The sequence below is a fragment of the Geospiza fortis genome, unplaced genomic scaffold, assembly GCF_000277835.1.
Source record: "Geospiza fortis unplaced genomic scaffold, GeoFor_1.0 scaffold576, whole genome shotgun sequence".
In the NCBI taxonomy this organism is placed as follows: domain Eukaryota; kingdom Metazoa; phylum Chordata; class Aves; order Passeriformes; family Thraupidae; genus Geospiza; species Geospiza fortis.
Window position 1 is genome coordinate 276,675 of NW_005054603.1, and position 12,498 is coordinate 289,172.

Sequence of the window (12,498 nt, forward strand, 5' to 3'; positions counted from 1 at the left end):
GAAAGAGTCGCGGAATTCTGGAATTCAGCATTTCCCTTGGCGCATTTGGGAGCTGCAGGCAGGGATCCAGAGCTGGAAAAGGGCTTTGGATCACCCGGCTGGACAGGACAGAGTGGCAGAGGCCACAGAAAAAACGGTGAAAGAATTTAAGAATTTAAGCCAGGACAGGATCCACAGGAGTGAAGGATGCAGGAAAACAGGGAGAACTGGAGAGGTTGATGGTTGGTTGGTGATCTGGAAGGTGTTTCCCAACCTGAAGTGATTCTGTGCTGATTATAAATTTAAAAAGATGCAAAACTCCAATGATGTCTTTCCGTGGCAAAAATGTCCCCTGCAAAGGGCCCTAAACAGTGAAGGGGAGCAGAAACCCAAAAGTACAACCTGGCTTCTCAAAATCATGGGATGGGCTGGTTGGGAACCATGGAGATCATCCAGTCCCAACCCTCTGGGATGGACAGGGACACCTCCCACTGTCCCAGGGGGATCCAAGCCCCAGGGTCCAGCCTGGCCTGGGACACTGCCAGGGGTCCAGGGGCAGCCACAGCTTCCCTGGACAAAACCCAGCGCTCAGATCCCTCTTTGGTCGGAGCAGAGCGAGAGAATTCCAAGACCTGGAATTCAGAGTTCAGCTCAGAACTCGAGCTCTGAGGCCGGGCAAGGCAGTGGGGGAGCGGGGCTGGAGCCAAGGGAACAATTTGGAGATGAAAAGCAGCGACTGAAACGAGCTGAAAACCCCTCGTGAGTCACCTTTTCATCCCTGCCCTCCTGCATCCAGTGACTAACGTGGCAACAAAGCCGTGGGAGCTGCTCTCCCAGCAGAAAGCCTGGAGACACAAGCAGGGACATGCGGGAGGAGACACCTCGGCGGGAGAGCTGGGTTTAATTGATCATCCCCTCCGTGTGGTTCTCAGCTCCTGCTCCATCTCCCAGCAAAACCAGCTGGCAAGGATCAGCCAAACCAGTTTGCTGAGCAGGATGGCTCTGGGCTCACCCAAAGTCTTGTTTTTGCTCTGCTCCCCAAACGTCTCCTGACTTGGCAGGGCTGGGGAGACACATTTAGCTGTAAAAATGCAAAAACAAGTTTAAAAAAAACAACCCTGAGCTCCTTGCCTGGTGGGAATGAACCTTCAGGGCATCCTGGACACTGGCGCGGACTGACTGGAGGGACTGGCTCCACCTTCCCACCACCAAAATGACAAATGACAGAGCTGAGAGGCGGCCAGAGCCACCAGCGTCACACCAAGGGGACCTTCAGCCCGAATTCCCAAGGGCTTTCCCTCAGCCACCACCTGGGCATGGAAGCCTGGAGCACATGGAAGCAGTAGGAGACAGGGACACATCTCATGGGAGTGCTGAATGGAAAGAGATCCACCAAAATTGAGTCCAACTCCTTCCCTTTCCCAGGAAACCCCAAAATCCCACCGTGGGCACCCCTGGGAGCGCTGCCCCAACACTCCTGGAGTTCCATCAGCCTCGGGAATGTGCCCATTCCCTGGGGAGCTGCTCAAGGACACAATTCCAGACCTCCCAGCGTCCTTAGAGCAGCCAACAACCCAGCCAGAGGGGGTTCCCAATGCCTGATTTATCAGCTGGCATTTGATAAGAAGGCAGGCTGGATGCCCACCATTCCAGCACCACTGGGGCTCCCGGAGTGACCTCACGCTGGCTGCTCCTTCCAAGGGAGCAGGTGGTTCCTCAAATCCAGGCACGGAGCCCAGGAATCCAGGCTGCTGGAATGTGAGGCTCAGGGATGAGCTCACGCCGCAGCTTTGCTCCTCGGTTTGGTTCTTATTTTTAGATAAAAAGGTGCAGGGCTGGGAAAAAACACGGGAACAACTGGGGACTGCACACTGGGCGGGAGAGAGAGGAAACCTGGGAGAAGTTAGGGATGCCCCTGGATCGCCGGCAGTGTCCCAGGCCAGGCTGGACACTGGGGCTTGGAGCACCCTGGGACAGTGGGAGGTGTCCCTGCCCATGGCAGGGGGGAATGGGATGGGATTTAAGGTCTCTTCCCACCCAAACCATTCCATGATTCCATCACGGAGCAGGGATGGAAGGGAATTGCGCTCCCAAGGGGATCACTCCATTATTAAGTGTCTCCACCAGGGCTAATAAGAGAGAAATGAACACATTGGAGGGAGACCTCCCGTTCCCAGCTGGCTGGGGTCCAGCAGCATCCCACAATAACCACAGCTGGATCCCAACACAGGGAAAACAACAAAGCACTTCCCATGGGACAAGCAGCAGCAGAGTCATGGAATGGGTTGGGTTGGATGGGACCTTAAATTCATCCCATTCCTCAGGAGATTCCTACTCCAAGGTGAACCAGGGCATGGTTGGAGTTGAGTCTTAAACCCCATCCCATTCCACCTCATCCATGGGCAGGGACACTTCCCATTGTCTCAGGTGGATCCAGTCTGGCCTTGGGCACTGCCAGGGATCCAGGGGCAGCCACAGCAAATCTGGGAATCCCAGCCCGAGCGCAAATTCCTTGCCAAGATCCCACCTAAGCCTGACCTTGCCCTGTCTTAACCCCACTGATGGCGTTTGAGGAGCTGACGCTGAAACTCAAACCCAGCAAGTCTGCATAAAGCAAAGCAGAAAAATTTGGGGGGAGAAGAGTGGAACCTCCCTGTCCCCATGCCTTGGACACCCAGGTGCCTCAGCCCAGGTGGGTTCCCACCTGCCTCGGTCCAAACATCCCTCGGAGCTCAGGCTGGCCCTTGCAGAGGAAACTCAGCGCTCAGGATCTGGAACTCACAGGACAGAAGGAGAGGCTGGGAGGAGGGAGCTCTCATCACTGAGCACGTTCCCTCCCTGGAGCCCAGAGTGAAATTCCTCAAGTGCTGGATGCGGATTTTCCTTGGAAGGCAGCCACGAGCGCTGATCTGGCTTCTAGGAGAGGTCAGCGTGGCCGGGGACTGCAGGGACCTCCGAGACCAGCACAAAACCCTCCCCTTGCACCAATGTCCTCACAACAAACCCGTGAAAACCCAAAATTAAAACACTTCCAGCCATGGGGAAAACAGGGAATGATTCCACGTGCGGGCTTGGGAATGACCTGAGAGCACCTGGAGATCTCCAGTGGTCCAGCTTGGACATTCAGGGGTGTTTGGTGAAGATCCAGAGGAGTTGATTATTTCAAATTTCAGCAAGGGACTAAATGGGACTAAATTTACTTCAGATTTCTAAAATACAGCACCGAGCGTGCAAGAGCAACATTTAAACTGGAAGGGGGAAAAGCAAACATTCCTTCCTTGTAAAACCTGAAATATCCTACAGAAGGACTTGAGATGGGAGTGGGTTTCCTTTAAGACATCATTAAGGGTACTTATGGATTTAGAATTGTCCCAGAATAGGAAATCAAGCCCCATTTTACATTTCTGCCCGCTCAAAATAGGGATTTTGATTCTTTGGGCTCAACTCTTCCTCTTTCCCAGACAAGGATGGAATTACTCCTATTTCATTAGGCACAAGGGGAAAACCAGGATTTTACACAAACCAAGTTTTTGTACAAAACTTGAGTCTGCTGCTCTGAACAAGGACAAACTCTGATGTCTTTATACAGTGACATCTTTTCAGGGTTTATTTCCCACTACAAGGATCTGCACCAAGGCACAAACCAAGTCACCACATTTTCCTATCACTTCATATTTTTATTAATTTTGGTCACTCCCATAATCATCCCCCTATTGCAGTGAAAATTTTCTCAGATTTACAAATGTTCTGCAACAGCTCCTACTGAAATATGTTGGGAAGGGAAATCTCTTTAATTTCCCTACTTTGGTGAATTTTTGCCCGGTCATTTTTCTTCCCTCCTTCCCCCAGCTGGGTCATTCCATTTGAACCAACACTGATGTGATATTTCACAGAATCGTGGAATGGTTTGAGTTGGAAGGGACCTTAAATCTCATCCCACTCCATCCCCTGCCATGGACAGGGACACCTTCCACTAGCCCAGCCCCAATGTCCAACCTGGCCTTGGACACTTCCAGGGCTGCTCTGGGAGGCCTTGGGCTCCATCCCAGCCCCTCCCCACCCTCACAGAGAGCAATTCCATCCCAATATCCCATTTAATCTACCCTGCTTCAGTTTAATTTCATGGCTTAAAAGAGAAAGAATGCCAAGTCCAACAAGAAAAATGTCAAGACAACATGAAGAACAATCAAAGACCTTCACCCATGACCTTCCCACCTCTCCCTGCTCCCAGCTGGAGCTGCAGTCCAACAGGAAGTGCTGGGAGCATTCAAAGGAGGTCTGGTGGCCACAGAGAGCCTTGCTTGGATGGGGTCAGGTGACACATTCCAACGTGCCACCAGATCAGGTCATGGGCAGGAGCAGGGAGGGGGAACCGCCTCATCTGTCCATGCCACTGGGTAAGTCAGGGATGGGTCAGCTCTTCCCCACGATCTGTACAACACCTTGGTTTTCCCTCATCAATCATCATCCATTGCCCAGGAGCTCCAGGACTTCCCATCCTGTATCTCCCCTTTCTCCTTGCATATTCACAGAATCCTGGAACAGTTTGGGTGGGAAGGGATCTCAAAGCCCACCCAGTGCCACCCCTTCCATGTGCCACACTGCCACTGTCCCAGGGTCCTTCAATCTGCTCCTTGTCCAACCTGGCCTTGAGATTCAGAGGCGCTGCTGCTTTTAAATGCAAGAACAAGGCCTGGGAGCAAGAACAATGCTCTTAAATGCAAGAACAAAACTCCTGGAACAAAGACAAAACCTCCGTGTCCAAGGACACCCATTGGACGGAGGAGGAAGGACCACGGAGGCTCCTGCTCCTCCTCCTCCTCCTCCTCACCCGAGCTGGATCCCTCTGGCTGCGTTTTGCACTCATGAACCACACGAACGTTTCACTGGCTCGACCTCGCTGAGACATTCTCAGGCTTTTCACTCTTCCAAGAGTGCCAGGTTCCCTCTCCAAAACCCCCACATTCGCGGCCTGGAGCTTGGAAAAGGCCCAGGGCCTCCACATTTCCCCACACCCAGGAGGCCGCGGGCGCGTCGAGCGCCGCAGTCAATAAAGCGCCAAGGAGCTAATGAAGATAAAAGTGTCAACACAGCCTGGTGATAACGCACACCTCTCCCATGGAGCTGCTGGGACCGTTTTTGCAAACAAATTTGGCAGTTCCTGGCGGGCCCGGGCCCGAAAAGCGGCGTCCTGATGTTATTAAAGTTAACACAAGTGTCGTGGGATGACAGATGGCTCCCCGCACATCAATTGGATTCTGAGGAGTTCTCAAACCCTGGCGGGTTGAAAGCAGCTCCAGCACGAATCAGAGGCAGGGGCAAGATCATCGATACAAGGGATTATGCAGATTTAAGAAATACCCTCGGCACCCGAAAGTTTTCAGAATGCAAACAACGTCAACCCCGCGAACAAGAGGCACTGCATCATGATGGCAGCAGGGACAAAGCCAGGGGGGTTTAACAGACAAAAAAAGATTGTTTTAATAGGAGAGAAGCATCAGTCATTGAGTCTTACTTCATTCAGACTTTCCCTCCAACCCATCCATCTTCAGTGCCAAGAGATGACAGGACCACCTCACTTTCCCCCCCGGCCTAGTGTATCAATAATGCCCATTGCTCCCCAAACAAATGACTCCCCAGAATGGCCCTTTTCCCAAAATTGGCTGCCAAGCCCCACAAAGGCCTCAGTACCTGCTATGGTCAACTTGGCTCCAACGGGGCCCCCTCCAGAGGTGGCCACCGATGGGTGGAGCCTTCCCCAACCATCTTCCCCAAGAGCCACTTTTGTCATTGCTGGCCGGGGAGCATCTGCGGAAGAGGGGACCGGGGCGGGGGGGTGGCCGAGGGACACAGACAGGGGACACAGAGAGGGGACACAAACGGGCACGGACACAGGGGAATGCAAATTCCTCCGCCCTCGCAAACGCCTCCGTGGGCATTCTCTGGGAACAAAGGTCCCCGAGGCGGGCGGGCTCTGCATCACTGCTCTCTCTGTTCCCAGCACCTGCTCGGCACCGGCCGCGGTCCCTCCGCCAAGGAGCCAAGGGCAGCACAATGGCCCCGTTGGCCAGGGTCAGGCCTGGCTTTCTTCCTCGCCCCCTTCCACCAGCCCTTTTCACCTCCACCATCTCCAGGAGCGCTCGGCGAGGAGGTGGCTTCGAGCGACGAGAGGAGGAGGAGGAGGAGGAGGAGGAGGGGGAAAATATAGGTCTCTGGCGTAAATCACTGACGCCGTTTCCCCTCCTCTCCCTTCCCTTAAGACCTGATGGTCTTCAGTCACACATCTTAAAAGCAAAACAAAAAACAAAAACACAAAGACTTACTTGTCTCAAGTCGATGAAGGCCAACTGCAGCGTGTCCCCTTGGAACCCAGGCACTGGGCCGGATCTGGCAAACTCTGTGGGAAAGAAAAGAGGATAAAAAGCGCCTTTAACTAACCATGGACAGGGAGATTGGCAGACGGATGACAGGGAAGACAAGAGAGGCTGGGGGAGAGGAGGACCGCGCTTCTAAGGAGTCATGTCTCCCTCCCTTCAGCGTCTTTGTTCGCCCTTCAAAATTCGTGTCATCAAAACACCATTAATTCCACCGTCCTGACAGCAAGGAAACTGTACTAATTCGACCTGAAATTTATTCCCATGAGCCGCACTGGGCTTCAGAGTATTTGTTTTGTGAACGGACAAACAACTCGCCCAGAAGAAAGGGGGGGATGGGGGTGGAAAAGTTTTTCCTCTCAACACAATAAAATCTTCAGCTGTGAAACTCTTTTCAGTTCCGAAAGCTATTTATATTTTAGGGCGCTGAAGGAATTTTCTAATTTCACGCCTGTCACCAGGCTCCATGAGCATTCATCAAAAAAATATGCCCGGCCGCGTCATTAATTATCAGGCAGCAGATTATTTGCATGATCTGGTGATGGCGCCTCTTGGTCAGCCCAAACGCGGAGACCCGCGGCCGTTGGGTGGCATTTTTATTTCTGGTGGATGAAGACATCTGACAACTGAATAACGTTGGCTTCTAAAGCGAAGAGAATATTTCCAAGGCCACATTTATCTCCTTCCAGCCTAATCTGGCCAAAATTTCATACTTTGGTTGTTCATTTTTCTCCTAATCCATTCCTTAAGCCGAACCTGAAACCGCTGAAGGGGCTTGAATGGATCCATCTTAGAGGACCTTGGTTCTTCCATGGCATTTAGCAGCTTTTCCTTGGGAATGCTCATGAGGCCGACGCCTGCACGCATCCCAGGGTGTCTTTTGAGGTTGGTTCTGCCCAACTTCACTTCATTTTCACCCTCTGCAGTTACAGCTTCATCTCCTCCCTCCTCACAGCCTCATGGCGCTGAGGGGACCTGGTTTGTGAGGCCACAACTCAACGCCACCAAAGGCTCGAGGGGCAGCACCTGCCTGGGGTTGAGTTGTGTGGCTCCTGCAGGCCCTGGAGGCGCTGGAGGAATGAAATGTTTCCTTGGGATGAAGCCAGGAGTGATGGCAAAAAAGAGAAAGGAAGGAAAATAGACACCAAATACAGATTTTTCAGTTGCATGGCCCATTATTGCCCATCTATCCCAGTTTTCACCCCACAGGGACCTTAAACAGCTCCTAAAGCTCCACAGAGATGAGGATCAGGGATGGCTGGGCAATATGGAAGGAGGATTTTGCCTTTCGTCTCCATGACTAATCAGAGGCACCAATGGACAAAGCGATTTCATGTCAGGTGGTCTTCGCCTTGAACACTTGTCCTCCCAGAAGTTTTCCCATTTCCAAGCCAAGGCCACAAAATCAGGAACATAAATCATCACGCTCCCATTTCCAAAGCTTCCCTAGAGCAGCCCAATCAGGGAGCAGCCCGTTGGCTCTAACAAGAAGAGATTAATGAGTGAAACACCAGGACTCAGTCCTGTCCCTCAACCGCCTCATTTCGGGGAAGCAAAGCAGGGTTATTAATCAGCTCCCTTGCTCCACCTTCCATTAAAACCTTGGGATGGAGAACATCCTTCAAGCCAGACACAGGCACCTCCAGGGGCACAGGGGACACTTCTCAGACTCTGCTTTTTAATAGTCTCAGATGCCAGAAGAGCTTTGAGATTGAAACCATCGCTCATCTTTGCAGTGATCACTCAAGTGACAACCGCTGCAGGACAGGAGCAAACACGGCTGGGAAATCATTGCTTTTATCTGAAGTTATGCGTCAAGGGGAGTGATAAACAAATAAAAACAGAAATTGTGGATGTGACTGTTCATGTTTCAATTTTGGATAGAAAAAGCTCAAACCAAAGTCAGCGGGAATAATCCATGGTCGTGCCTTTGGAGTTTTGCACAGGATGGGACTGGGATGAACATGAAGCTCTCCCCCTTCCCTGTGAGGGTGGGCAGGCCCTGGCACAGGTGCCCAGAGAAGCTGTGGCTGCCCCTGGATCCCTGGAAATGTCCCAGGCCAGGTTGGACATGGGGACTTGGAGCACCCTGGGACAGTGGAAGGTGTCCCTGCTATGGCAGAACATGGAACTGGATGATCCTGAAGGTCCCTCCATCCCAAACCATTCCATGGTTCCCTGAGATCAGTGCTGCTCAGCTCCAGCCAATTCCACTGACCAAACCCACAATATTCCGGGTGCAAAGAGCCCAAAGTGACTTCACATGTGTCCCTCAAAAACTGTTTTAATTAATCCTAACTGCAAAGGCATTTTAATGTAGTTTGCTATAAAATTTGACTACAGCCTGCCTGAGCCAGCAGGGAGGGAGGATCAACCAAACCCTCTGACTCTGATCTGCAAGGGATAAATCATCTTTACACATTCCTTCTACACCCCACTGTCCCATCTGGAACAATTATCCCGAAAGCCACATCAATCCTAAAACACTTTGGAAAAGCACAATACCTGAGAAACTAAAAATGTTTAGAAGTGAGAAATGGTGCTTGAGCACCTTCTCAAGGGGTGAAACTCCTCTGGGTGGCTCAGGGTTGGAGATGTCCCTGGGCTGAGGAACCCAACCACGATGTCCTACCCTCCAAGGATGGGGTCACCTCATGTTCCTGATTACATTTGGAGAAATCCTGGAAAAGAAACCCTGGAAGGATTGCGAGGAAAACGAGTTTCTATTTTGGATCAAGGGCCTCACAGCTGTTCAGCATCTATTTAGGAGCACACACGGAGTTGGGAAATTTAAGATCTTCCCCAAAGCATGAACTTCAAATCCTCATGAGAAAATGCCTGTGATTGTGAATGTTCTCACAAGGCTGGTGAATTTATCACCGCTGTCGGCTGCTTGTGAGAAACCCAAGGCAGATTCCATTCCAAGCCAGATTTCATCCCAAAACAGATTTTATCCCAAGACAGATTTTACCCCAAGACAGACTTCATCCCAAAAGAGATTTCATCTCAAGACAGATTTCATCCCAAGAGAGATTTAATCCCAGGACACGGCTGCTCCTTAGCAGCTCACCTTTAGCTGTCTCTGCCCATTGTCCCTTCCCACAGTTCCCTGCCCGTGGACGGGTTGGAACTGGATGGCCTTTAAGGTATTTTCCATCCCAAACTGGATGGCCTTTAAGGTATTTTCCATCCAGAACTGGATGGCTTTTAAGGTTTTTTCCATCCCAAACCAGTCAGTGATTCCTAAGGAACCAACTGGAGGAAAGCTGGGAGAGCTATGGAGTGACGCTGCCCTTCAAAACTGAGATGGTCGCACATTGAGCCAACACTGATTTAAGCTGCAATTTTCACCAAAATCCTGAATAAATAATGCTCTGGAACCTTCTAGAGAAAGGTGACCCTGCCCATGGCTGGAACAAGATGGTCTTGAAGGTCCCTTCCATCCCAAGCCAATCTGTGATTCCTAAGGAAGCTACTGGATGAAGCCAGGAGAGTTATGGAGTGACACTTAGGATGGTGACACAGTGAGCCAACACAATTGAACAGCAATTCTCATCAAAAGACTCATCAACACTGAATTAACAAAGATCTGGAACCTTCTAGTGCAAGGTGTCCCTGCCCATGGCTGGAATGAGATCGTCTTTAATGTCCTTTCCAACCCAAATCCTACAATTCCGGGATTCTGTGATTGACATCCAAGAAATGCAGTGACATCCAAGCTGATATTCTCTTTGTCCCAGAAGAAATAATGTAGGGCTGACATTCTTTGTGTCCAAGGAGAAATAATGTAAAAGCCGATAATCTTTGTGTCCAAGGAGAAATAATGTAGGAGCTGATATTCCTTCTGTTCCAGAAGGACTGATGTAGGAGCTGACATTTTTCATGTCGCAGAAGAAACGAGAACAGGAATTCGGCTCAGACACACAAAAAAGCTGCAGAGGAATGAATGCAATGTTTCCCCTGGGCTGCTGGAGAAGGAGCTGCACCTCCTGTAATCGCAGGTCACACTTTACATACCAATGCCACCAACCCATTCTGAAGGAGGAATGAACAAAGTCTCGGAGCAAAAAAGGGCAAACAAAGAGGAGAGCGGAGCTTTAGAGGAGAGACACAGCCAGTTCTTCTTGGGTTTAATCTCCTCAAGCAGATTTCAGGATAATTTCCTCGGAACAACCGAGCGCAGTGTTGGCCTCAGTACTGTCGGATTCGTTCATTGTTCTGTCTTCACGACCAAGGCAAGTGGCAAACATAGCAAGCAACCTACAGAGCAGCCCCTTGAGCAGAAAATCACCGGAGAATAGAGCGGATCAGTATGCGGCTGTTTGTACAAAGCATTTAGCCAGGCTAAAGGTTTGAGGGGTTTGTGTTCAGGCCAAAAAAGTAATGTCTTTGCAAGGTCTACAGGCCTGGGCCACCCAGGGCAGGTCACAGGGGGACTCCAACCTCTCTTCCAAAACATTTCACTGATGAAAGAATCAAGGAACAGGAACCGTTAAGCCCTTTACAATGGACAAAGAATAAAGAGTTCAAAGGCACGGCAGAAAAGAGACATCCACTGTAAATTAATTAATTACAGCCAACGGGGGGATCTCCCTGTGCCCCTGGCGCGGCTGCGCACGCGGGGACAGGGCCTTGCATGGATTGAGAGGTAAAAATGGACACAGACGGTGACTTCATCCCTCAAAAACATCATCTGAGGGCAAGATCTCCTCTGAATTACATGGGATTTGTGACGGCACCTCAGGGATGGAGGCTGAAGCAGCTCCCGGGGAAGGGAACGTGGACCAAACTGCTCACGGCCTCAGATGACATCTGGGGAATCAACCATCTCAGGATTCCTCAAGGAAGGATGGAGATCTTGAAGTCATCTTCCTTGGATAAAGCCTTGGAAGGCTGTCCTAGAAAAACCAAGTGATGGGACCTCCTTGGATAAAGCCTTGGAAGGCTGTCCTGGAAAAACCAAGTGATGGGACCTCCTTGGATAAAGCCTTGGAAGGTTGTCCTAGAAAGGCCAAGTGATGGGACCTCCTTGGATAAAGCCTTGGAAGGTTGTCCTAGAAAACCAAGTGATGGGACGTCCTTGGATAAAGCCTTGGAAGGTTGTCCTGGAAAAACCAAGTGATGGGATCTCCTTGGATAAAGCCTTGGAAGGCTGTCCTAGAAAAACCAAGTGATGGGATCTCCTTGGATAAAGCCTTGGAAGGCCGTCCTGGAAAAACCAAGTGATGGGACCTCCTTGGATAAAGCCTTGGAAGGCTGTCCTGGAAAAACCAAGTGATGGGACCTCCTGTTCTGTATCCCCAGGGACACAGCAACACCTTGAGCACACAGAGGCTGAAGAACAAACCCATGGACTCTGGAGAAGCTCACAGGTGGGAAAAAGTGAGAAATGCTGGGGAGGAATGGAGGCAAGAGGAACAGAGAGAAGATCCCAATTCCCACCCTGAGCTTCTCCTTCACCCAGTTTCCATACTGAGCTTCTCCTTCTCCCACACCGTTCCCACACAGCCCCGCTCTGAAGCTGTTCCCCATTACAGCCCGAGCTCTCAGAGCTCATTCCCATCTGGGTAATTTCAGAGAGCTGTGGGAAGAGGGAGGAGTCACCCAAAACACTCTGAACTGGGTCAGATTAAAGAGAAACTTCTCTGCCTCGCCATCAAACGTTCCTCTGATGGAACAAAGATGGGCCTGGAGTGCTGTCACTGCACAGAAAGGAGTGGTCCCCGCCATGGGACACTGGCAGGGCTGAGGAGCACCCACAGCCCCAGGGAGGGACTCCCCGGGGCCTGACCACGAGATGTTTTTCAAGTTGAAGAGAGGGAAGCTCTTCAGAAGGATGCTGGAGATGCGTGCCAAGAAATTTGGAACAGAATCCATAGGAATGGCTAAAGAGTTGGGTCATGGACATCCACAGGTTCCCAGACCCGAACCCAAGGTGTTCAGCGGGTGTGTGTCCTGGCAGATGTGAAGTTCTCAGATCATTCAACACCAACACCAGCAAATGTGAACCGTGCCCATCCCACCACCAGTTCGAGAAAATGTGGAATTTCCATCCCTGGAACTGTCCAAGGCCAGGTTAGGGATCCAGCTTGGCCTTCCAGGGATCCAGGGGCAGCCACAGCTTCTCTGGGCACCCTGTGCCAGC

The 12,498-nt window shown here is 51.1% G+C and overlaps 1 protein-coding gene across 1 annotated transcript in view; it reads right to left on the reverse strand.

Moving 5' to 3' along the window:
* The window catches only part of EXOC6B (exocyst complex component 6B), a 254,020-nt gene that overhangs the window by 65,818 nt on the left and 175,704 nt on the right, over positions 1–12,498 (reverse strand). Inside the window, exon 17 of the mRNA XM_031064544.1 lies at positions 6,303–6,376. Within this exon, the coding sequence (XP_030920404.1) occupies positions 6,303–6,376 (74 nt within the window). The remainder of the gene's footprint in view (positions 1–6,302; positions 6,377–12,498) is intronic.